Genomic DNA, 27,903 nt, shown 5'->3' with positions numbered 1-27,903 from the left:
ACCAAACAATGTTGTTTAGAGAGAATTAGTACATATGCAAACGTTCTTATGTGAAGAAGCAACAACATAGAAACGATAGTTAAAGAAGCACAAACATTGCGCTGAAGAACTAATTAATCGCAAAATAAGTCAGACTTTTCAAGACATAGATATGTATAATAATTTCCTGTAAGAAACCAACAACAGAAATACACTAGTTGAAAATGCACAATCAATATACACAACAGAAAAGTTGAACCCTAGGGCAAACTAATTTAGTGAGATATTAAATTGACTGACTGTCCCTAGCTAGTTTGTAGCGTATGATTTACACATAACAGTATGCCAATGGGCAGAGAGGAAATCTCCATTTACAGTTTTGTGGAAAAGATTCATATAGATATCAACAAATATCTTCCTGGTTGCCAGGATGAGGGTGAAGGAAAAAAGCCTACGCCATCCGCTTTGATAAATTGATGTAAGCGTGATGGGCCAAATGTTGTTATTTGCACTGTGCACTAGAGTCCCTAAGCAAAAGGTGGCGTTTCGGTGGGCTTGAAAAAGTAGACCACCTTTATCAGGAAAAGATTTTCTCTGTACAGCCCCTAAAGGAAGTCAAAGATAAACTAGTCTCAGCATGGTGATTTTCATTTGTTCTCCTCTACGGCTTCCCCAGTATGCCAAAGTGTGCTCTCTGGACTGTGCACATCTTGGCAGCCCCCTCCTATTCGAGGCGGATGTTTAGTTCCTTCAAGACGTTCTCATGTCAGAGGCTCGCATCTGTGTAGTATTCTCGCTCCTCCATTCAAGGTCCCTCATTTCTTGATTTCCTTTATTGAAAAGGGGCAAAGTCATACCTCTTTGACTGTTGCATTCAAGGAGAATCCAACATTACGGGAAGCCAAAGAGGTTAGAGCAATGTCACTGATTGTTGGATTTAAGGCAGAAGTAACATCAGTCTTTTCTATCCCTGTATATGCAGACAAGGTATTCTTGACAGGGAGTTTCTTATAGGAATGCAAGTCCTTGCCCCCTAGAGTGGAGTCACTCCCAGTGATGTTACACTTTCCCAGACCCGTAGAGAGGGTCTTGCTTAGTGGGCTCACCTCTCTAGCCTCAAAGCGAGTGATAGCTCAGATTCGTCACACAGTCCATTGTGTTTTTTGGTTTACAAAGGCTCGAGCCTTAACCCACCTGGCAGTCCCAATGTTATAATGAGTGAGGCCCGATGGTAAAGAAGGCCCTTCTAGTCAATAAAAGTGTATTTGTACAAATGTCTTTGTGGCTTTAAATCCTACATAGGAACTCTTCTTCTTTGACAACAACACACAGTAACACGTTACCCCCCCCCCATATACTGTATGCCTGTCATCCTGAAGGGAATGCTCATTTGAAGAGCCCCCAATGAGCTTGCTCGCAGAGTTTCTCTAAGAATGCCTCACTTAGGTGCCACTCAGGAAAAGGCATTCATGTGTTAAGTAGACCATGGTCCTGAAGTACAGAGTGGGGCCTCCCATTGTACTAACTCTTTAGCAGGCTTGACTGCAAAGTAAGAAGGATGCACTTGCCATGAAGAATTTGGGCTGGCTCAACACACATGCTCTGAGAATTGGTGAGGCCATCTAATGGATACATGGAGTTCAGGCTAGTTTAGGGAATGTTTTGTGCTATGTGGTTTGAAATTAGCACTAATGGCATTGAGTCCTTCTCAAAAACTAGCACTACAAGTCTTTCACAAACTCTGTTTGGACATTCCATTCTTTGTTAACATTAATGCATCACTTATTGAGTGATTGTTTCTTCCTTATACCCATGCATTTTTCTCAAAGTAGGATTTGAGCTTCCCTGAGGCAGCCTCGGAGGAAGAGACTTTTAAAGGGCTCTTGGTATACGTCTACAATTTACATCGGAGCCTGTTGTTGTGGTACATATATCAAATTATTTACCACTCTTCACCTTCACCCTACACCAGGTGGCTTCCTGACAAACACAAGCACAGTGCATCCCTTAGAGTCCATGCCCGATGTGGGTGCTGTCTCCAGCTAAGTGAAATAATGGCAGCGGCAACATTGGGGACAACTAAAATACAAGCAAAACCGTAATTAATTTGCATCAAGAAAGCAGTCACGAGTAGCACACCAGCGTACCTGGTGGCTAAGCTCAACTTTTCTGGTGGCACACGCTCCTCGCGCAGCAAATCGACCAACTGGTTTGAATCGAAACTCATCTGCAAAGAAAGGACCTGCAAACAATACTCTCATCATGCAACCATCCTCTGGAATTTGATCTTTGTGTCGGCTCGGAAGGTCCCCATAATTCTCCAATTTCGCAAATCTCTAAAACCACAGCTTTTTCAACAACACCTGACCAAGGACTAATTCCAATGAATGCACTTACTGACGCACAATACTGTGATACGGTTAAAATTGGCCAGTCCAAATGCTGGCTACCCACACTCTGTACAGCACTCTGCTTCTTTCGAGGTAGGTCCGCCCTTTAAACAATAAAATAAAATAAAAAATAATAAACCTGAAGCTCTAGCCATCTATTGTTTGGATACCGAAGAGGGATAGAGTTATTAATATGAGTGATAAAGAGCAGCTGTGTTGGACTATTAGAAAAGGAACAGACATAAAACAGTAAGTGGATAAATAAGCATGTACCCGCTTAGTTGAAGGAATTCTGAGGCAATCTTCTTCTACATCAAATCCACAAGCAATGCCCACTTCAGTGATAAAATCAAGGTATTCTCTGTATTGCGTTTTCTTACTTTTCCTTCGACTGTACTTTCCATGGAAATTAAAGAAGCAACAAGGCAACACAAAGTAACAGCAGGAAAAAGCAGACCTGTAATGAAATTTACAAACAACTTTGAGAATATAAAAACATACTACCTTGTTGAGTGCGGTACATATTAAGGGAACTATTCAATTGTGTTCTTATATTAAACAATCTTGCAGCAACAAAGCCTAAATTAACTTGCACCAAGAATCCTTTTATAATGCACAGTATGAATTCACTAGTTAAAGCATTTCTATTCGGTTTAATGTTGAAATCAGTATGTCACGAAGTCCAGAAGAGAACAAGTACAGAAAAGTACATCATTTACAGCAATGATACAAAAAGGTACAATTATATGCAAGATTTTAAAAAGATCTTGAATGTGAAATGGCACTACAATCTTTTCTAGTTTGCAGGCCAAGGCATTTGCATACTATCGCCCTTGACAAATAGACATGAATTGACTTTCTTCTGTACACCGAAGATGATTATCAGGCTACATACTCTCAGCTGAACCACTATGATGCAGAACCAGTCTTAGGAGTACAATTTAATGGAAACATCAGGTCACTCGAACAATACATCCCATTTGCCTTGCTAGAGCTACCCTTTCCAAAGTCTTGTACAACGCCGTTGTTTTAAGAATGTGCAGGGAATTAAAATCTAGAATAAAGGTCAAACAAGAAAATCACTGAAGCTCTCTTGGTATAAGCGTAATATGCCAAAACCTATGCAGGATTTTGGCAGTCCTATTAGGGAAATCCAAAAAGTTGAAGCAGTACTATTAAGAGTGTTGCAATAATTGTATAAGGGATGACGTGCTGAAGGAAAGATCACGTGGATTGGATGGCTCAATCCGAATGGAGTATTTAACTTTAAAGTGCAGGGATACAGTTCAGAGTTGAAGAATTGAGGGTCCTGAAATGAAGGATAATGTGGATATTTTGTGGCAACAGAACTGCACACGGAATCTATAAAGAAAAACGGCCTGCAGTAATATATTGGTTTGGGAGCAAATAAGATTTAAATACATGCATCTGAAGCACCTGAAAGCAAAGGAGCACAGAAGAGAGTATGATTCAAGAACTGGTTTCCATCTTGTAGGAGAGATTCAAGGGAAAAACGTGTTTTTTGCGACCAATGGACCAGTAACATTACGGCCTTGCTTCTTGTGCCTCAAAAATAGCCTGCTACTTACAGGTCTTCATGGAAATAAGGAGGTAAGGAGGCCATTTCGGGTGTATTAATGGCTTTGTAAGTTTTATAGTGATTACATAGGCTAGTCTTGCCTCAAGTTGTAGTCAGTGAAGTTAAATCACAGGAGGAAAAATAGGTTTGAATTTCTGATTCGTTATTGCTTTGGCTACTAAATGAAAAATGCATTTTAAAGGAACCTAAATGGGATTGAGGTAAACATAAGCATACAGCGTTATTTCCTCCACTCACTAGACGTAAGGGAGGCGTTGGGGAGGATGACACAGATGGGAGAGGGCAAGACAGTATAGACAGTGGGCTTACCTTTCTGAGTAACCGCGGGCTTACCTTTCTGAGTAAAAAATGTATAGGATGTTTGGTGGACAGTAAAGCCAAATGATTGCTACAAAATTAGCAGCTAAGGTGACAATCCAAGAAGCACAGTTATGTTTAGTCAGTTTTAAGTATTTTCTTTCGTGCTCCTAGGATGTAGCAGCTTTGCATTGGCTTGATTGTCTTAATAGGTGTTGCAATTTGAGGATAATTGGACTGTGACACACAACTTATGATAATACAAGTGTTTTGTGTATGCCACGTCTCCATTTTTATGCCGAAGGTCTATAAAACCCTAACAGATTTACTACTACTTATAGAGTATCTGGTTACTGTTATATAATATTGTAATTGGTTGATACGATCATGAATGTTCCCTTTTATTGGTTTGTAAGTGCATTTTAAATTGCTGAACAAACAATTGAATGAATTAATAGAATTATCCAGGATGAGAGGAGAGATTTTAGCTTCTGTGCTCATCCAGAGAGGACACTCAAGTGAAGCTGGGTACCAGAGGTTTATTGATCATTAGGACTTTACCACTGCCTGTAATTAATGCTCTAGGGTTAGAGAGGTGTCCACCTCCAAATCAACACTTAGATGAATTACATTTTTTCATTGAATCTCCCAGCTGTTGTGCGAGTGTTTGACATAAAACACACATAACCATTAGCAATAAATTGGCGTAGTCTCAGCAGCATCATGCGAGTCCTTACGACTACATATATAATGTGAATGAAATTAAACGTTCTGCTGTCCCCAAACAGAAAAACTCGAAGGCACCTGCTTGCTTGTAAATTTTTAGCGACAGAAGGCTATAGATGCTCAAAAACTGATCTTGAACTTTTCTTTTAGTTGTACATTTTACCATAAAGCACTTCCTAACTGGAAAAACAGCTGGGAGCATACGTATCAACACAAAGACAATAATGTGTTTTATTCAAATCTCAGTAGTAGAAAGGATTACTGGGGACCAAGGCTATGAAGGTTAGCTTAAAAAAAACGAGACTTGCAAAAAGGGCACTGTGTGAAGCCAAACACAAGGTAAAGACGTCTGCCATAAAAAATCTAAAAAAACAAAGCCATCCATTCCCCTAGGGGATTATAATGGACAAATGAACACTTAGGGTAACCAGGTCTAAGAGAGGAATGGCAAGTCATGAACATTGGAAGAAAATCATGGAGGTGCAGAAAGCTGCATAAGTGGTGGAGCCTTAAACCAAGCAAGACCTTTTTTTCTGGAAGTAATGTGCTGTCACACTGTATGGCAGACAAGAAACCCACTGATGATCTCATATGGGACTGCACATTTAGTACGAAGACTTGAGTCCCCTGTGAGCACTAAAAAAACACAACAACATATCATATATAGAGTATACATGTGAACATCATTTACTCCTGACTAATCTTAGTGACCAACAGTGGGGTGGTCAAAGGGGCTGGGACATTCCCAACTGATGGATGCTGGACCCAGAGGAGGTATAAAGAGGTGTCCTTGACTAACTCCACTATGTCCCAGCACTAGGGAAGCCACATGAATACACCTAGCACCACCAATGACCACTATAGGGAGAGGGTCAGGTCCAAATCCCTTGAGGATACCTCTAAATTTTGTATTTGTGCAACAAAAGCCTTTGAAACTCCCTAGCCAGACTCAAACGCCCACCAGTATAGTAATGATTGTCTTTTCCTTAAAGGTAACAGAATTGCAACATTCTGAATTCACAGGCCACCATGGAAATAAATGTCTTTCTTCAGCACTGCAGATGAAGGAAACAATTGAAAGCATGTGTCAGACTAGAGCAGACTGCTGGTGTCCCGTGGCTAGAGTTGCATTGCACCAGAGAACAGAATTTAAGGAAACTCACGCACATTGTAAAAAAAAAAAAACTGAAAAAAAAAAACTGTAATCCATGTGCTGTTATAGGGAGGTGGATAACTATATTACTAGTTCTCATTCGATCTACATTGGAATCATGACATTGCCTGCTTTGAACTTGGTAATTCTGTGTTCCGAGTGTGCAAATTAAGCCAAAAAAGCCTTTATTATCAGGTGAAGCTGTTCAGTGTGAATGTAACATTTTTGTTATGTAGAACTAAATTACTATTTCTCCAAAACAAAAAAGTGTTACATTCACACAGATCAACTTCCACTGATTATAAAGTCTTTTTAAATTTACATTCTGGGAATACAGAATTACCCAGTTCAAAGCAGGCAATGCCAGCAGGATTCCAATGGGGATGGAAGGAGACCTAAAATCTGTAGGGCAGTTGTATACTCCTAAACTCCTACTAGACCCACCTTTAAGCCCACCTGACCACAGACAGAAGGACCAAGCAGCCCAGCTCATACTATACAGGTGTAATCCATACCTATAAACAACACCCAAAGGCAGGAGAGACCGACTATAAAAGAAGGTTTGCTCAGTCAGAGAGTGGGGTAAACGAGAAGTAACTGGAGGAATGTATTTGGAAGAGATTGGCGATCTAGTGTACTATTGAGAGGAGATTGTTGGAGATTTGAGGAGGGTACATCGGATAGAATAAGAACAGGGAAGCTAAGCCACTACTACCAAAAATGTGTATGTAGGGGACTATGGACATAGAACAAGGAGGTGGTCAGCTGAAAGTAGTTTCCCAACAAAGTGGATGAAGCCCTTAGAAATCAGACCAATTTTTAAAAGAGATCCACCTCTATCTCTGACTCTGGCATCAAGAGAAATTAAGACTGTGACAAACAGTCACTTGCTGGACTCAGAGGGCCCTTACCAGAGGCTATAGAAATAGGTTTGGGAACCCCACAAACCTGCAAATAGACAAAGACCAGGCTGTTGCCCTGAACAGTGGGAGGGGGTCAGGATGAGCCAAAATCCAGAACTTTGCAAAACACTTTCTCTTTGCTCATGAACTATCTCCATGTTCAGGTTCCGTTTTGTTTCTTTTCAAAGTATTAGGAACCCTTCTCCTATTTGCCATGACACCAGATTGACAGGCACCATCCTCATTGATCAACTTTAGGGTGTCAGCTGGGCTTGTTGTGAGGGGATTAAGCCTGAACATTGCTTCATGATAGATGATGCCCCATGGAGCACACCCTTCCATCAAGTGCTCAAGTTGATGGAGTCTGTAAGTCCCACACCAGCCCGGTCAAGTGTCTGGGTAAAGCCCCTGACCTAGCATGGAATAGTATTGTGGTCTGCTACGCCTCTAAAAAAGTCGATGCTGAGACATTGCCCCTTACCATCCACGGGGGAGACCTAATAGTGTTGTATCCTCTTTGGGCATTGAACAACATTCACTGTAGGTGCCATCATGGTTGTGCCCGCAAGCACACCTAGTTCACCTGGGACTAGCGTGTGTGCCAATTCTACATTAGAGTATAGTGGCACTAGACTGATCGCTTCCTCCATGGCTGATGCGTTCAAGGATGTGTTCCATGAGGCCATTGCCATACCATCAGAACATGGCCCCTATGTCCACCTGAGACCCTTATCAAGAAAGAAACCTACCCTTAGAGGCGAAGAGGAATATCAGACATGGGTGGACTGGCCCAAACAGATGATACATCATTGGAGAGCTCCTGACGGAGAAGAGGTAATAAGTAACAGAGTCTGCGAGGACCTGCGATGAGTCATATAAGTGGTCCGTGCCACGCATTCAGACCCCACACGAGGGAAACCATTCCAAGCTCGGTTTAAACAACATTGGATGGAGTCTTGGAGCCCATGAATCAGGCGTGGAATTGAAGGTTAAGTACTACGCCACACCACCTTCAACAGAGTGAGGGGCTCTCAGACCATTTGGCCAGGATGAAGTAGATTCTGCAGCTTGCTTTCCAGACTGCAAAAAGGAATACGTGGAGCAAGATCACTGCTGCTGATGTTTCTGCAGCTACGTCTCAGAGAACACACGAGAAACCAACTTCTTTTGACAAACTGCGTAACCGGGAAGGAGAGGAGGACCCAGTGTATAGTATACCTAATCAACTGGTGTCCCCATATACAGCCCTAGAGTATGACCTAGTCTACATCAAGTGGAGGAGTTGCGTCAGACCATCCAGGCGATGCAGCTGCAGAGGGCGCCAGCCAAGACACTGGCTTTAGTGACACCCAGGCCATCAGAACACATAAGACACTCTGCATCGTCAACACTGGAGAGGGAAAAGGAGCTCTCAAGAGCCAAGACCACCCGAGAGTACCAATGATATAGCGCACTGCTCCATCCCTGGCAGTTCTGCCACAGGCATGGGCAGGAGAGCCACACCTTCCATATGTGCACAAACTCACCAGAGTCGCAGAGAGGTTCCCGGTATTAAACACTCCAGCGTGCATGATGGTGGGAAACACCAGCGAGGACAAGGAAGCAGAGCACTTGAATGCTCATGATTATTATGCTCCAACCGAGGAAAGACAGAACAACAAGACTGAGATACCAGACGGACCCAAGGCTGTAGTGACACCACCGGTGGGCAAGTCATCTGGGAACCAGCATCTGCCCAGACTGGCTAGTTCCCCGAGAGAAAGATCACTTTTAGTCTCACTACCAGAAAGCGCAGAATCCAAACGCCTTGGGGAGTACCAGTTAGACCAGTGGGACAACAAGTCACCACAAACCTTAACATCGCTGGACAGCAGGCACAAGAGCTACTGGATAGAGGCTCATAGGTGACCATCATCTATGAGCCATTCTACTGAAAACACCTGGCGCATATGCCATTGGAGCCCTTGGCTGGACTGAACACTCTAAGCATGGGAGAAAACCCCAGAAAATATATGCAGTACATCCAGGTCGGACTACAATTTCTACGCGATGTAGCCGGAGTTAGCACACACATTGTTACATTGGCTCTGGGCTATAGCAGCCAGAGTGAATAACTTGTAACACTGGTGGAGGTTGGAACAAATTCCTTGATCTTCGACGCACTGGCTGCTAGGGGTGTCACGGTATTAGTTTTATGACGCTACAATAACCTTCTTGCCAAATGACGGTATATCATGGTTATCGCGGTATAGCAGGTGGAGTTAACTAATCTTAACAAATATTTTCTAAAAGGTCATAAATTGTCAGATTTATCATCACAAACAAAACCATGCACCCAGGGCCAGAATTGGCCTTTTCAACATAATTTCCACTGAAATGCCACCTCTTGCTTGCACCAAACGCACGTGTGGAGAGGAGGAGGAGGTGGGGCCCTGCTGCGACTGGCAAAGCAAACTGAATAGCTTTTCTTAAGTGGTCATTTAGGATTTTAGCTCCCCCACTGGCTACTGGTGAAGATGAACATGTTGCCAAATTGATAATCTGCATGCCACAGATCAATGGAGTCCGATGGTAGTATACGCTTGTGCACATACACACACACACACACACGCACTCTCTCTTTACGTTACAGCCTTTAGTTTACTTCTGGGCCAAAAGGTGTTCAGTAATCACGGACATGTTACCCTTTGGTATGGCAGCAGGAAATACCCACAGAGATGATTAAATTTCGCAGTGTGACTTATGATATGTAAATTCAATGATAGAACCAGGGAAATCTGCCATTGTCATATGTTTAGAAAACATTATCCATTATAAATATATAAACCCCAAAGCCTCCAACCCAAAGTCCCGGGAGGATAGCTCAGCAGCAACGTGCGTGCCTTGGAAGCAAGACGACACGAAGCAACACAGGTTCGATCCCTGGGTCCGCGCTTAGAAACCTCTGGGTGTTTAAGCATGTTATAAATACGCAACTAAGACAAAAACAATTACGCAACAAAATAAACAAAACCAATTTCTTTAACAGCGCCTCGATGCCCTGGGGCTGTGTGAGCGCTTTAAAAAAAAATGTAAATAAAAAAAAGTAAACCCCTTTCCTTCTTGGCACTGTATTTATTCTTCCTATTGCTAACATGTTGATTTTGTGTCAGGCACGTGTGGTTTATGGAATGGCATTATAAACTGCTCAAACTGAAACTACTTGGCAGATGGCACATCCAACAGTGCAAGACCAAGACTGCGCAGAACTTGCTTACTGCAGCATTTCCAAATCAGATTGAAAAGCACACTTAACGGTATGAACGGTATACCGGTATAAACAATGTGACGGTTATTATTGTTCAATTAAGTGGTTCACGGTATCTTTAACGGTATACCGTAATACCGTTACATCCCTACTGGCTGCACTATGTCGGGAGATGGCTGGTCCATGATATGCCAGCAGGTTGTCTATACAAAATATGTGCTAGCAGGTGTACTTGCAGAGAGACAACCAGTCCAGAGCTCCACCTGGTGGACACTTTGGAGATATTTGCATCAAATGGTTTGGGCAGACCACGATTCTGGCACACACCACATTGATGGTCCCTGGTAAAGTGTGACTCAGTGGGGAGCAACGCCCCGAGATGTCTGGTGAAAGTACCAGAACGGGGGAGATTCCAGGGCGTTTGTGGGTACATGACGAAGGATGACAGATCTGTATACCATCAAGGTACCAGTCAACTTTACCAATAGGACCATCCACTTACCAGGATGCACCATCATTGGACAGTTCCACCTGACCGCTTCTGTAGCCCCAGCAATGGTTGCCATCAGTCCATGTGGGACAGCGCTGGATCCGAAGACCCACTGATCCCGTAAAGGAACAGGAACCACCTGTGGGACCAGCTCAACCTGCTTGCTGAGTCTTTCTCTGCCAGTCCCTAGTACATCGGAAAGGCCCACAGAGTGGAACAACGGAACCGTGTGAGTGGCGAGATGACCTTCAGGAAACAATCGCGATGCCTGGCCCCAGGAGATGTGGAACATGTATGCATTCATCGGGTTGATCTTCAGCAGGCATTGATCATCCAGGAATCTCTATCTTCTTCTATTGCTGCCGCCCGAAAGAAGAACAGAGAGGTCTGGAAGTGTATCGATTACCGTTGATTTAACACCCACAGTATTCCAGGCCAATAAGCCAAGCCCTGGGTGGACGAGGTATTGGACTGCCTGATGGGGAGTAAGTGGCTTCAAGAAGTGGCCTTTCAGAGTAAGTATTACCAGATCCCCATCCATCCTGTGTTGAAGTTGGTGAAGCTGGATGCTACCTGATACCGATGGCTAGCTGCAATGTCCACTGGGAACGAGGGGCCAAAAGTGGGCAAATAGAATAGGGCACCAAGGAAGTCATTGGGCAGACTGGGCTAGTGAGGAGAGCTGGGCAGCAAATGCGGGCAAAGAGCATGGGGGAAGAGGCAAAGATGGGTGGAAAAGAAGGCAAAGAGGGGGACATGGTGTCAGGCCTGGCAAATGGTGCATAACAGCTTGCAGAACTGTGCCCAAAGGGCAAAGTAGGTAGAATGGGGCACAAGATGAGATCAGCCAGTGAGGGGCATACTGGAGCAAAACTGGGCATATAGGAGCAAATGAGGCAGCAACATGCTAATAAGGGCATACAAGGCTAAGCTGGGTACAGTGGGGTAAATGAGAACAGTACACTCTACTGCACATGCGCAAATCTCACTAGACATATGCGCACTAGCAACCCCTATAAACACAAACCTGCGGCCATCGCACAGGGCTAAAAGACAGAGGACGAATCTTACCCGCTAAATTTCGAGCTGACAAGGTAAGCCCTACGAGACATCCCCTTACAAGGCACCCTCTCGGGATCACCAGGCCGTCTGCCCACACAGGATTTTTAATTTCCGCAATGGCCACAACGCGGCAGAAACCACCCAGACCGGACTGGCTGGAGAGTCACTGGCGTAATACTAGCGCATAGCCTCTGCCGCACAGGGACAACAAGCACCCCCAGGCAGGCCCCCCCACTCCCGGCCCCCACGGGACGCAGGCACCTCTGCATACCCACATGCGGTACAGTCCGCTCCCACCAGCCTTGGCATTTCAAGACACGGGCCAACTAGTATCAGTGCACTGCTCCACTTCTCTAGACTAACAGATCACTGTGGGGCTCAATCATGAGGGATAGCTGGCAGACATTCACGTCACGCCCCCCTAATCAGGACCGCTGGCTCAACTCGAACACAGCACGCCTTCACAACCCCAGCAGGTTCATATCAGTGACCCCACCATGCCAGCACACATGACAGCCCACTCACGCAACAGAGGCTCCCACACGGCTCCCGCTGCCTTCACGGCTTTACTAACATACCAGCCATCACTGCATACTAGTCCATCCAGAACACCCCTTGCCACCCAACGGCACAGAGACAGGGCACCCAGCCACCGCTCGGACCGCACAGGCCAACTCGGGTTTACCAGCACAACTTCGCCACCCGCCGAATCGAGTACACACTCACTGGAGCACTGACACAGATCTCTCTCTTCCCTCTGTTAAACCAACCAGAGGGACCCAAGTGTTGACACTGACCCAAGCACGGTCAAACACTTAGCTGTTCCGCCAACTAGCCTTTCACCGACCAGTTCACCACCCCAGGAGAAGACCTCCAGGAAACTTAACATGGTATTTCTTGTCTACAGGGCCAATGAGGAGCCCAGCTGTACCATACAGGATATAATCAGACTCAATAAGGACCCCATAGAGGGCAAGACACACCCACCACCAGGCAAGAAGACAACCCCACCCTAAAAATCTAGCAGGATCCAACTGTACCCAACTAACCCTTTACTCTACTCTTGCTTCCGTCTCTCCTTCCTCTTCCTCCCCTTCACTGATCTTTGAATTATCATAAACATTACGATATTCTGATATGTGCACACTCACCTGACTCACATCAACACAATGTCACCACACCTCATGCTCTGCACCTGCACACATATAATATGTCACAAATGTCACCTTAAAACAAACTACCTCTGTATATATGTGTACAATTTGTAAACATGCACCAGCCTTGATAAAGATCCACAAGGTTGAAACACGTGTCGGCTGACCCCAATTGGGACCATGAGCCCCCACTACAATTGATGAATAAAATCTGCACTTATCACCAAACACAAAAAGCGTGGAAAATCTACTTTTTCAAAAACAACAATTTGCGAGGTATCCAGGTAAAAAAAACTTTATAGGGTAAATGGGGTGGACTGGGCACACAGGGCCACATGGGAGAAGAACTGTATGAACAACTGGGAACAAGGGGGCAACAGTGGGCCGATGGGCAAATAAGGACAAAACTGGGCACCAAATGGCAAACTGAGTAGGATATCACAGAAAGGGTAACATGGGGAAATAAATGGCCAATGAGGGCAAAGCTAAGGCAGAACCTAGAAAAGCGGGGACAAAAGTGGCAGAACTGGGAACACATTGGCAAAACTAGGCACAGCGTAATAAATGGGGTAGAATAGTCACTGAGGGGAAGACTACGGCAGAACTGGGCAAAGAGTACCAAATGAGTGACAGACATCCAAACAAGGCAGAACTCTGCAGACAGAAAATGGTACATAACAAGGCACTCTGGGAAAACTGGGACACAGAAGGGCAAAAAAGGGAAAAGCGCAGCATATAGGAGAAAGTGGAGATGGAACCCAGCACAGAGGGGCAAGTGGAGGCCAAAATTACACAGATGAAAGTTGGGTCAGAATGGGGTGCAAAGGGGAAAACTGGGACAGAATGTTGCACAAATGGGGGCAGATGGGCGGGCAGATGGGCAAAAAGAGGCCAAACGTCAGCACAGAGGTAAGGGACAGGGATTTGTATCTGGGCTTACAGAGTGCTTGTATTTACCGATGGCTATCATGGTGCTAGAAACAGAATAAGAGTAGCACATTTATGTTTACATTTATAGCAGAGCACAAAGCCCTAAGGCATTTAGGCGCTAGTTACGGTACAAGTGCAGTGGAACAGTCCACAGTGCGTAGGACCGAGCGTGAGAGTTACAACATAGGGGTAGATTGTGAATGCACAATCTGAAAAAGCCTCACCTCATGGTGCGAGGGGGCTACATCAGGATTAAAGGTGATAGCATACTATTTCCTAAACATCATACATCAAGAGATTTGATTCTAAAAATATTTTTGAAGTCCTCGAGTAAATGAAAATATTCACTGTCATGACAATGCAGGAATGATCGAAAAGGAAGCATGTGTTTAAGTTTGTGCAGGTGAAAAATGCATGTCTTCACTGCCGAGGAAATCTGACGGCCAATGGCCAGTTCATATTGCTTGACGATAGCCAAATTATTAACTGCTAGAGGGTGGTGTGGACATTAACCAATAGACTCTGGCCAAAAGGTGTACTCCCTAGGGTTCATACTTAATGGTCACAACCTCAGTTTTGCGGATTTTAAGGTTCTTTTTGTCCTTCCAACAATTCATGGGTGAAAAGCAGTCTGAGCATGCAAGATGATAGGGCTCTACATTCCCTGACAGCATAACCAAAATCTGGGTTTCTTTGGCATAATTTACAGAGTAGTTCCCATTGGCGGATACGTTCAGCCAATAGTATTAAACATTAAATATTAAGAATGGCGACAAAGATTTATGTGGGATACCGCAAATTAAAGAATGCCGAGAAAGAAAGAGCTAAGTTAACAAACGATGTGTGGGACGTCGAACAGGAACACATCAAATCAAGGACAGTGCCTTTAAAGTCTAAGGATTTTAGCTGTATTTGCTGGGTCTGTTAGTCTAGCAAGTCCTGCAAAACCAAGGCTATCGCACAACCAACATCTACTTCTTTGTGAATCTGATTGAGCATTGCAGTGAACACTGCAACCAAGCCTAAAGCCCAGTTCTTTGGGATCCAGCAGATCTCTTTGTGCTAAATACTTTGTGAGCTGATTTGTTACTATTTTTCCAGCTCTTGGGATGTTGGTCCTTTGAAATGGTTACATGAAGGGCTGTTGAAAGAATAGATTACAATCTGCTGTCACACATTTTTCCAATAGACGCAATGACAGACACACAGGATATCAACAGTTGGTAGCCAACAGACACCTCATGCTAGACTGTTGGTGTATGAAACATATCATACATCAGCAGGATAGAGCATTCATTTATTAAAAGACAGCAGAAAAGGCTGTGCATTGCATGACAGTAAGGGAAAGGTTTGCCACTAGGAATGAACACTTTATCAGAGAATTTGCTCTGTAGGTATGTACATTGTTAATTGTTGGGACTGTAATAATGTACAGGTGAATGGCAGTCTATAGAACAGTTATGAGGACAACATGAAAGAAGCATGGAAAATATTTTCTGATTATGTAGTGTTAGAGATAAAGATATCCGCAAAAATATGAAGTTGGCTGTAGAATATCTATTGATGGAAATGAGTAAGTATTTCCATTTATTTGACTTGCTACAGGGGAACTACATGGAATGGAAATGACAATCAAGATCATCAGGTGTTCATGAAATTGCTAAAACTGCTCACACTTAGATTTGTAAATAGTTCTTCTGAATTAGAGAAACAAACTAGAGTTGGAATTTAATCTAATATCCGATTCACCCATTTCTTTGTTTTGCCAGTTTCTACAGATTGGAATGTACTAAGGCAACACTTGTGGATGAAATATGAGTCTGTTAAATGATTGTCCTTTTGAAAGCTTTTTAGTAAGTTAAAGGAAAGAACAAGTGTGTCTAACCCAATGTGTAGTCAAACACAAATATCGACATTGTTTTAATGTAGGAATTTGTTACAGATTGTATACAAAGGTAGTAGGGCAAATTAGTTTAATTTGCAAGAATCAGCTCAATATTAGACCCCCCCCAAAAAAATATGGGAAATATATATTTCTTTATTTGTGCATGTGGTTTTAATTAAACGTTATACAATTAGTCAAATACAGTGTACAATAAAATTTACAAAATACCATTAGTCAAAATATCATGAATACAGTTTATAAAACAAGAATACATTCCTTCACCATCTCTATACTAAATGTTATCCTCATTACAAAGTGGAATAACGTTTTTCTTAAGAAATATGATTATATTTTCTCACTCTATATGGCCTTTTTTCTAAAATTAATTGACATTGTATTTGCACTTATTCCTACAATATGATTTGTAGCTGTACTAAATTGTTAGAGAAGTGGGCATCTTTATTTTCAAACTAGATAGATCTTTCAAATCACAAGAAAGTAGCGGACAGTGGTATTATGAAAATAAATGTGTGGTTTTAGAAGGATTTCAACCAGAGGCTGGATTCATATATCATATGGAGCTACAAGCTCACCAAATGCTTAGACATTTTATGAACATACTTTCCTTCCATAGGAATTTGGGCCCTGTTGCTCGCCCACCGACCAAAACTTTTCAGGGTTTGACATGTCCAACAGCAGAGGACACAGAAATCCTCAAGGTCCTACAACCTACCACTACCCATCAATGATCACAAAATAGAACTAAGCATTTTATCCTCCATCCTTGTTACTTCCAAAATAGCAGGACCGCCCCCTTATTCACATGCTCGCAGACTGAAACCAGACTATGTGGTTTTAGCACAAAAAAACAAACACAGGGCTCCTCATAAACCACCTGAATTACCCTGAATCTTCACAGCATACAAAACCCCTGTTCACGCTGCAAGTCTCCACCACACTAAGCACAACAGAGAGCTACCCTTACACAGCCAGCACCAACTACAGCCATTATCGCATAACCATCCATGCTCTTTCCCTAGACCGCTGACTACTGGTATTTCCAGCATTGTCAGTAAATTGATCTTGGGTTATCCCCACTGGTATGACATAGCCACAAGTCAATACAACATGCAACTGTCAGGTAAAGGTTAGGTGGTACACACAAAAGGCACATACACCAGTAGGTGTGGGATATTTTGACCAACTCAGATGTGCTTCACTACATTACTTTACTGCAATGGTGAAAGAAACGGCCCAAAAGGAGCGCGCTGACTCCTGTGCGTGCCAATATCTTTAAAACTGCGTTTGCGTCACAACCAGAAAAAGTCTGCACACCCTACCATACATAGTTCAGGAGGGGTGAAAACAGAGTCCTCACTGCAGGAGCATGCCAGTGGGCTCTGCCACATTCAACATGGAGCAAAGGAAAGAAGCAGCATTACTGTGCTGAAAAACCCCAAATGCCTCTTTTAAATGTCATTTTTCAACCTTCAAAGTGCTGTTTTGCACCAAATCCATTCATTTCTCATGAACCACTATGATCAAAAAGGCCCTGAAATGCCCAGGATCATCCATTGTGTCTCAAAGGAACCGGGCCTCATTGAATAACAGCACCTGGCAACAGTATCCTTTGAAAAGCAAACCAGGGACTGTGTTTTCATTTTTCCACGGGGAAACGCGGCTACAACTTTGCAACAAGTTTCAAGGATCAGCTGTCCAGAGAAAGACTAAACAAATGCTTGATACATTTATCCATGCTGAAAACCATTCCAGCACTCAAGGGAAAGACTAGAGCTGACTAAAATGGGTTTTTGCTGCAGAGGAAAACCAAATTTAAAAGAAAAAAGTTATATGTGCTTTTTCCTGAATGAAGGGCATACTCGCCTATTTTAAAAGTATATAATTGTGTAAATGCTTGATTATTCAAGCATATGAAAGGATGTGCTACTGTTAAACATATAAACTGTTTAATTCTATAAGTTTAAAGTTAAGATTTAAAAGTATAAATCAAAGCAAAAACCCAGGCTGAATGGAAAATTACATCAAAGAAAAAAAACCTGCTATCCCAGAGTGCCAGCCCTGAGAAAGGGTGACACCTCATGAACCTCTGGAGCAGGAAATGCTAATTGCGAGCATGGGGGCTTTGAATCCCAAGACAATGGGGGGTTGCCCAGTGCATCAGACATTCCTCTTTGCCTAAAGCTGAGACAATAGCAGGTTAAGACTCTCACCTGCCAAGTGTGAAAGGCAGGAAACTTCAGTCAAAGGAAAGAGGCCCCTCATTCTGTTTCATAGGAATCTGACAGCTGCTGCCAGTTGAAAGAAAAGAAAAAAAACTGCTAAGGACATTTGGTGCTTAAATGCCTATTTGTAACTGAACTTTAAAGACATTTAACTTTGCCATAAGATTTGAGGAAATATCTGAAAGTTTGTAATTGTAAATGTAATTTTATGCTCTTTCTTTGAAGACATGATTGAACCCTGTACTGCATAAGGAACAGAAGTTGTGAAGAATAACCGTTTGTGGGGAAAGTATGGAAATTGCACACATGACATTTTGTACACATATTCCAGGGGTAAACGCGCATCTATGTACAAAATTGGGAAATTGTAGGCCAAATCTTTCATGGTTAAAATTGCCAAAATGTCGCAGAAAGCCTAAACCAGGTCAGACAGACTGGGGATTTGGATTGAAATGTGAACCACGAAATATGTAACCTGTTTATCGGATTTTCTCAGAGGTCATCACTGTATAAATATGTATTCGTGGGAAAATTTGATTTTGGTTCTAGGAGCTGGGGGAGGTTCCTAGACATTGTGAAAGTAACACCATAAAACATGACCTCCTTTTCTGTTCTCCAACCAGCAAAGCGCAAGGCGGAAACTATGCACTTGCCCAATCATAGCATCATGGGTGTGGGTTGTTAGCCTGCCCCTGACATATAATTTAGTGATGTAATTTGGCGTGATAAATAGGGGAACCTCACAGCACACAAGAGTGATTCCTGACTTCATCCTGATTTTCTGTGTGGTGCCCTGTTCCTGACTTCTCCCTCTTTAGTCCTGATTCCTGATTTCATTACAAAGCCAAGGCCTCAGCATTGCTGAACTCTTTTTCAGCTAGGCCCAAATTCTGAAGCAAATCCCAAAACCCAAGGGAACCATCTGACCCAGCTGGCTTGCTACTACTAAAGGCTTACCTGCTACAAACTCGCCATCCCACTGATCTCTCATCTCCAGTAACCAGCGCAGTCCAGTGCAGTAACCGGAGGTGCCAGTCCAGGTGACCAGAACCGTCCACCTGATCCTATCCCGCCAGATGTGCCCTGCTGGCCTTGGTTAGACCGATCCGTGTGATGACCAGAACCCTTGATGGTCCAAAATCTTAAATTAAAGTTGACTGTAAGTATTAATAGGAAGCATAGAAAATCATAGCACACCTTTTTTTGTTCCATCTTAATCTCTAAACCACTCAATCCTTACCTTAGTAACTTGTCACACTGTCAGAATCCTTATTGCAATTCTGTCTTTGATCTATCTTGCTAAGCGCCATTTCTTTAGTAATTTTCATCTTGTGTAAATCTTAACCCATCCATCCTACTTCGAGTGATCCGACTGGTTCCGCCAGGAGAGGACACTGGGGATTTGGTGTTGAAGTCATGAATCAACTCCAGAGCTTACTTTGTCCCTCCTTGGTATTCTAGCCGGAATGCTCTGGTCATAGAGTTAAACTACAGTAAATATTTTCCTGTCCAAACTGAGTTATTTTTTTTTTTCACTGCACGATTTTTCTAAAAACACCTCTCATTCAACATTGCATAACTCACTCAACTTAATAGCTAGAGACTTAATTTCAACTCTAATTTATACATAAGACCTGTAGCTACATCCCGCACTAAACATCCGTATATTTCACCTGTTTTTCTTAAAAACCGTTTAGTGAATTTTAGGCGGAAATTCGCATTTCTGCAAAGTTTTACACGTGTGATTTTTGTTTTAAATTATTTTCAATTTTCCATTAAGATCCAAAGTGTTTACTTTTGCTCATACTATACCTCATGATTGTTAGCACCTTTCCAATGTTGCTCCCATAGAAATTTATATTGATTTAAGGATTTTTGCACACTTTTCATTGTTTTGATAAGCTATTTTCGAATGTCCTTTTAAAAGTGTAAGATTTCCAACCCGTTTTTCTCTCTTGTTTGGGGAGGGAAGGTGGTATTTAAATTCTGATCACTGTTCTTCATTCCTGAATACCTGCTGCTTCCGTAAACCTGTTTAGAATTGCTTATTTGTGGGTTAAGAAATTTTGCAGGGGGAAATCTTAACTCAAGTTCTATCTTTCAAACAAGCCAAAACCGTTCTTTTCTCTGATGTTTTCTATTCTGTGTTGCCAAATGTAAATTTAACTGCCTTACCTACCTTATAATCTGTTATTGTCACCACATTGGTCATTGCTGATCCCTAATACAAGGTATATGTGCAATTTGAATTTTAAATAATTAAATAAATATTACCTTTATCAACCAGCCTGATTGAAATACTTAACAGATTTGAGGGCTCGTCAGGGATTTTGAGTTTGAGTTACTACCCATGACAGTCTAACACAGCAAACTAACCTACAGGGTAGAGACACCTTGCTTAGTTGGTGTACTTTTCTACACTGTACAAGCACTTCTCAAAATAAATACTCCAAAGGCCGGTCTGTAAATGTAAAAGTAAATCAACCCCGAAATAGTTAATAAAGAAATCGAAATTTCCAAAATGGATATTCCTGTAGAAATCAAAATGGCTAGGGAGCACCTCCTGCACAAAAAGCTTTTTGTCAGGCGTGAGTCGCCAGAACAGAATGAACATGTCTGGCTGCAGGAAATCACAGAACAGGTCACTGCCACGGACCTGGATACATGGCAGGACAAGGGCCCGTTACACCAAGCTCTCAGTGAATTGTACATGGCCCCAAAAGTTAAAGAGGAGCAAAGTAAAATTGCCAGAATTGCGGCCTACCTATACCTCCACATAGGAGTGATGCAGGAAAAGCACACTGAAAACATAGTTCTGGCACAGAATCAAGTTGAAGCACTAGAGAGAATCCAGAATGATCTAGACTCTGCAGAACAAAGGCTACAGAAGAGCCACGAATTAGAGGCAGAATCTAGAGAATGCTGAGCAAGACATCCAATTACAGGCACTGAAAGAGGAGTGTCAGAAAAGGGTTGACTCTCTGCAACAGAGTCAACAGAAACTGGTGCAACAAGTATAATAGTGCCTGCGCAGAACAGATAGTTACCCTACAAAACCAAATAGAAACCTTGGAAGAGGAAAATAATAAATTAATTATGAGAGACTTACACTCTCAAACAGAATTTGAGGAGGAGCGCCAGAAATCCAGTGCCATCAAAAAACAGGGATGACCTGGCTGAACAGAGGGACATCCTAAATCACGAGAGGGACGCCTTAGGCCAGGAAGTAAGTCAATTAATAACCGAGCCGAAGGGAAGAAAACTGGCCCTCCAAGAGCTCAATGAATTAAAAACAGAATATGGGAAGCAACTAGAGCACACCAGACGGGTGGAGGATGCTCTGGAAGGGAACACCTGGACCAAAGATGCTAAAACTCAGGAGGTGAGTCTCCTGCAGCAGAAATTAGGCCAGTATTCCCAGACCATGCAGGAAGCGCAGAGAGACAATGAGACTCTCTGTGAAAAGAACAATAGGCTCCAACAAAAAAGTAGCAATGCAAGAGCAAATCATTGAGACCAGTAAGGCCTTGATAGAGGAATAAAAGGCTTAGATTTTTGCTTATCACCAGGAAACAGGGGCTGAAAAAGAAAAGGTAGAGAGGGACAGAACAAACCCTGATAAGGACATCAGGACCCCTATGCTCAGGGATTCTAAACCCTTCAATACCATGAACTCTGCCAGCTTCATGTCCACTGGCTCATATGAACCAGGGCCAATGGGGATGGGAGACTTCGACAGAGTTGGTAAAATGGGACTGACAGATCAGCGCCCTCCAGAAATTGATGGACGTGTGTCCCTGTACAGATCCTCAAATGTTAGGGCTAACATCTCTGATCAGGAAGACTCAGATGAGGGGAGAGTCAGGGAATTGGAACCTCAGAAATACCGCTTACCAAATGATCAGCTTGTTAAATTTGGTGGGGACCTCCAGGAAATAATGCCCAAACAGAGTATCCTCAAAACCTCTACCCAGTTAGGGCAGTGGGGGGCCAGGGGTACTCTGCCAATCCTGGGAGCAGGGGAGAGTCAGAAGACTTTTCTCAGCACCTCAGGAATAGGGAAATTAGGCCCCAACATTTTGGCAGCCCTTCTCAAGCTCGCAGAATCAGGGAGTGCCTAGAGGATCAAGAAGCCACCTCCAGTAGTAGTGCTTCCGAGTCTGAGGAGTAGGGAGTTCATCAACACCTTCTTCCATGCACTCCCCAAATATATAATGACCCAGCTGATGAGGGACTTTCATGAGAAGAGATCACAGGACTGGGTCATAGAACATGCAACCCGTATTTATGAGGTACAGAAACCTGTAGATAGTAAAAAACACAAAAAGAAACCCCAAACCAGCCAACACCCCTGCTGCTGCTAAGGTGGCGGAGGTGAAGGTTTCCCCCATTTTAGATCTGGAGAAGGGGGGGCCTAAAAATATACCTGTACAAAATCCATTTAGCCAAACCAGAAGGCCATCGGGCCAATCCTACAAGGGTAACAAACCCATCCTTGGGTATGTGTGGACTCCCCCAGCCCAAGGGGGGGGGGTCTAACCAGGTAGGTACCAACCCAGGAAACTTCCCTCCTAACCTTCGCCAGGAGGGCGGTAATCCCCCAAATGCCGGGTTGAGTTTCTTTCCCCGGTACCCTCAAAACTTCAACCCACAGAACAACTCCCCTTTCTTTCCCCACTTTCCAGAGCCCAGACAGCCCAACCTGGGGCAGGCAAGGGTGGAAGGTTACCCCAATTTTCCAAACCCAGGGTACTATGGGAGAAGGGATAGCTACCCTTGTCATGAGTCACCAAGAATGGACTACAGACCCCCGTACCAGTCAGAGCGGGTGTCACAACTGGAGCGCCAGGTCCACAACCTGCCCCAGGATCTGGGTCGCATGTTGAGGGCTCAGCAGAACCCTCAGACAAACATAGCGGCTCAGAACCCCACAAACCAAGGGTCTGGTACTCCAGAACAATGACGGGGCGAGAACTCCGACAATGCACAGGTTTCATAGGAGGAGGCACGGGGGAAGGGAGGTGTAAAGCCTTAGAGGTAGCTTCCTTCCCCACCCAGAAAAAGCCCCAGGACATCCAGGAACCGGAACCAAAATCTCCTACCCCCGAAAGTCTGCAACCCAAGGAACATAGGGCAGGGAGGAGAAATAAAGAATCCAAAAAGACCCATTTTGTGGAGGAGGTTAGTGTCCTCCAATTTGAAGGAGAGTGGTCCTCAGGGGACTCTGGGAAAAATATCTTCTCCTTCAGGGACAGGGGAACTCCCCCCAAAGAAAAATGGGTCCCTAGAGATCCTAATGAAGACTGGGTGAATGTGGGGACTGAGTTAGAATCGCCCATCATTGAACCTCAGAATGATAATCCAGAAAACCACATTGCCCAAACTATTCTGGTGACTGCCTCTTAAGAGAGGGGGGTGGCCCAGAATCAGAACCAGGGGCGCCCAAAACTCCCCCAATATTCAACTGCCATATTTTTCTTGCAGATCCCTAAGCTCCCACACAGAATCATGTCCAAACTACCCCTGTGTTGTAATCAAGAAACTAACCAATCAACTGGCCCAAAATGCACATTATCTTTGCCCCCTTGAGGAGAAGGAGGGAAGATTTTATGCCCCGGTCCAAGTACAAGGGCAATGTACATTTTCGGCACTGGTGGACACGGGATCCTAAGCCACTCTTCTGTCAAAGAGAGCCTTTGATCAGCTGAATTCAGGAAGGGGGGAGAGATACCAGATCCCTCTCACCCCTCTTCCTGGACAACTTCAGAACTTTGATGGGAATGAAATTCCTGTTGAGGGGACTAAGGATCTGGAAATTAAAATTGGGTGACACAAGGTGAAACACCCGGTCATAGTCGTGACGCCGGAGGGCACACCCTGTCTAATAGGGAATGACATCCTGCAAAGGTTGTCTCCCCTAATAGACTGCGTGAACAAAGTCCTATGGACCCAGACTAACCGGCCAATAAAATTAAAACATAGTGTCAACTATGTTAGTTTAAATGTCACATGCCACATGGTTGAACAAAAACAGGATCATATTGAGTTGCATTTTTAAAACAACCAAATCCCTGACGTGACAGTAATTGCACTAGGACAACAAACTGGTGATGGGAATTCCTCTCTATTTCTGAAAATCAACCTTCCTTACTCTGAAATTCTATACTAATTCAAAATCAGAAAATCCCAATTCCATAGTCAAGAGTGATGACAAGCCAGCTCACAGTTCAGCTGACATTCAGAAAATTAGAGAACAGCTCTTCATCCCTATTCAGTTAAATGAGGGGAAGGAATCTGTTCTCACCCAAGTGTGCGTGAACAACGGTAAGAGCTTCATCAGCGATGCCATGTTTCGAAAACTCCCAAAAGAGCGTTACCATGCACAACCTTTGAGACTTAAGGAATGTGTTTAGCCTCCTGAGGTCTAGTATAGGTCTCCATCTTCTTGACTTTTTCCTTACCAGAAAGTATCTGGAGTACCCTCTGGTGCCCCAGAGGTGCAGTGGCATAGCTTCAATTGAGTCATTCTGTAGGAGGGACCATACTTCTTGAAGAAGCAAGGATTGATGTTGTTCCACCTTTGGGATAGGAAGAATTATGGTTATGGCCTGGTTGAATGATGGACAACACCCATTTGCAGTGATGTTCTTCCACTGTACGGCAAAGTTGGGCAGCAGCCCTCCTCCCTCCCTACTGGGGTGTTAAAGTGGGGGTTGGGGGTTGTGGCCTGGTCAGGTCTGCTTCAGAACTTGATTTCTGGAGGAAGTTCTGCGTCGTCGCAGGTTTCCTCTATAGGGAGCCTTATAACCCTCCTGGGTGGCCCCAGTGTGTATGTTTGTGGCCAGTAGGAAGACCTGTAGCCTCGCAACGTCCTTGAGAACCTCGCTTTACTTGAGAGAAAGGACTGGCAGTGTTGCTGAAGAGTGTCAAGCAAACAGGGTCCTTCAGTGTTGGCCTTGATGGCTTGTATGGTCTAGTCAGCTTTCTTTCTGAAGAGGTTGATATCGTCAAAAGGCATTTCAAGCACCTTTAACTGGCCATCCAGCAGAAAACGTGTGGGATTCAGCTACCCTTGATGGCATAACACTGCCCTGATCCCATCTGAATCCTTTATCTGCTATGTCTACGGCAATGGAGATGGCATGATCCGACATGGCATGATCCGACGCTGCTTCCCCCTCATGTAGCAGTGTAAGCACTACATCGCACTTGTCACCAGGATGAAAGAAAGGAGTATTACTCCTATTTTGAACCAGAGTTCACGGTCGTAGCGGGAGAGAATCGCAAGCGAGTAAGCCGCCTTGATGTGATGACTCTCTTGCCAAAGGCGTCTAGCTTTTTGCCCTCTTTGTCTGGAGGCATCATACAGGGAGAGGAGGACTGGCATAATGTTTATGGGCAGCTGCAGAGTCTGGGCAAGGTTGTGTGAGCAGGCACTTGGGAACAGATTCCGGGACTTTATATATTTTCTCAAAGCAATCCTTTTTGGGGGGAGGGGTCGATGAAAATGGGTTCTTCATCACTAGGAGGCCGACCTCCGAAATATCTTCTAGTATTGCAATGGCCACCATGAGTTTCTGGCAGATTCCTTTCGTTGGTAAAAAATAATCCTTCTTTTTTCTATTCCTCTGGTAGAAGATCAAAATGTTTTTCGCTCGTGGCATAAGGGCATGGAAAGAGCCAATCTCGTCCTGAGGAGAGTGGCTTGGCGGTAGGTCTGCTGGATCACTGTCACCTGATCTTCAAACTTGTCTGTAGAAGGTGTGCCTGGAGAACCTTCAGTCGGATAGTTGTCTGGGTCTGTATCTCTATCTGCAAGGTTGACTGGTGGTAAAAGTGACACCTCTGGAAGACGTCTCAGAGGTGGAGAAGAAGCCAGGACTTCCCTTACAGGAAGCTCACATGGCTGTGCTGGAAAAGGAAACTGTGCAATGGGGAGCCTCTGTTGGTGCTCTGAAACAAGTATTTGTAGTGTGGATAATAAATCCATCGACATCTCTTGAGCCAGAAGGCATGTCCATCGGGGTAGGTCTGGAGAAGATGAGCAGGTCCTTGTGGTAGAGGAAGGCATTGCTCAGGAGGAGCTGGAGGAGGTACGTTAGCAACAGGAGTCACCTCCTCTTCTGCTTCGGAGGACACAGCTTCCAAATCCACAACCTGCTGCTGTAGTATCTGCTCAGGAGGAGCCATGGATGGACATGGGAGTGCAGGCGGTGCATAAGAGGTGAATGAAAACAGAGGCTGTGTCGGCCTTGGAAGATAAGAGAATGTGGACAGAGCATCTCTGACCACAGCAACACCCCATCGGAATGTGAAGTCTAAGGGCATTTAAACGGGAGCCATCGATGATCCGGATGTGCTTGGTGATGGTGTAGGTTTAGTTTGTAAAGGAGTTATTGTAGAAATCTTGGTTGTCGGCTAAGTGTTTGATGGGGTGGAATAACGGTCTTCATTGTCCACTTAGATTTGTCTTAGTCGTTGATGAGGTGTTTGACAGAGCTGCTGACAGGGTGATGGTTGTCATCAAAGAGGACTTAGGTTGACGATGATGCTGTCGATGAAGGAACTGTAGTCGTGGACGAGCACTGCCTTTTTGAAGAGTACTTGTCTTGGGAGGATAGCTCAGCGGCAACGTGCTCGCCTTGGAAGCAAGACGACATGGAGCCACACAGGTTCGATCCCCGGGTCCACGCTTAGAAACCTCTGGGTATTAAGCGTGTTATAAATAACCTATCATATCATACTTCGACGACAAAGCTGTTGATAAAGGCGTTCTCAGCACCAAAGTTGTCAAAGAGGTGACCATAGACATAGATGGAGATATCATTGACACAGTCGTCGAGAGAGCAGCCTCATGTCCCTTTTTAGCCTTCTTGCCCCGGGGAGATTCTTCATATGACCTTGATCTCTTGGAAGAGGGACTGTGCTCTAGGGGCATAACTACGGACAGAGGCCGAGTCAGAGGCCCTAGCACCTTCATCCAACCAGGCCACTAACCTGCGGTAGCGGGCCTTGTAGGCCTTGGATGAGAACCACGGACACAGGAAACAGCTTGTCAAGTCGTGGTCTGGGTGACGACAGTAAAGATACTGCTCAAGAAGATCTTTGATGTAAACGTTCTTCAGGTTAAATGTTGAGGAGGCATTGAATAAGCTTTTCTTTCTCATGTCCGCCATCTCTACGGACCAGACGACCTCAGATGGAAGATTGGAATGCCGGAGTCAAAATGCTGGAGCAAATAGAACGGGCCGAAAATTCACCGCAATGGGCGAGAAGCAAAGGGGCACCAAACAGGAAAATTGAAGAAAGTAGCAAAAATAGACCAAAATTGTGACATTTCTAGGAGAGAGAATTCTTGAGGACTCTGACACTTACCTGTCTAATTGGCTGTGGACAATATGATCCAAAATGACTAATAGAGCACTAAAGTGACAAGCAGTTTAAACATTTAAAGTAAACTGCTTTAATCTTACCAGAGGATTCCCAGCTTGACGGCTGGGAAAATTCAAGAGCATGTGAATCCAGGAAATATCCAATGCTGGAGAAATGGGCAGCAGGGAAAGGTACAATGGGATTTCCCATTTAGCACTTCTGAGTCTGCCATCTTGGAGAATGGGTGGGTACCCGGCCACTAAAACCAAAGCACTGCCTGACACAAAAGCCAAGCACAGGATCTCAGATTTGTAGCCTGTACCCATCCACATATACTCTGCATCTGCCCCTCCCTCTCCTTCCATTTATTCAGCCCCAACAATTCCAGCAACATGCACCAAGAAGTTGCCAAAATGGCCATGCAAGTACAATTTACATTTCACCTACTAATGCGATTTTGTTTGGGTACAAGC

General features: G+C 44.1%; 1 protein-coding gene across 1 annotated transcript in view; it reads right to left on the bottom strand.

Moving 5' to 3' along the window:
- TRMT44 (tRNA methyltransferase 44 homolog) overlaps positions 1 to 27,903 on the bottom strand; it is a 317,825-nt gene that overhangs the window by 93,773 nt on the left and 196,149 nt on the right. The window contains exon 8 of the mRNA XM_069632028.1: positions 2,643 to 2,826. Within this exon, the coding sequence (XP_069488129.1) occupies positions 2,643 to 2,826 (184 nt within the window). The remainder of the gene's footprint in view (positions 1 to 2,642; positions 2,827 to 27,903) is intronic.

Source organism: Ambystoma mexicanum, chromosome 6q (genome assembly GCF_040938575.1).
Source record: "Ambystoma mexicanum isolate Mex_15411 chromosome 6q, UKY_AmexF1_1, whole genome shotgun sequence".
Classification (NCBI taxonomy): domain Eukaryota; kingdom Metazoa; phylum Chordata; class Amphibia; order Caudata; family Ambystomatidae; genus Ambystoma; species Ambystoma mexicanum.
Note: the sequence above shows the minus strand (reverse complement) of the source record. Positions and strands in the feature narration are given on the sequence as shown.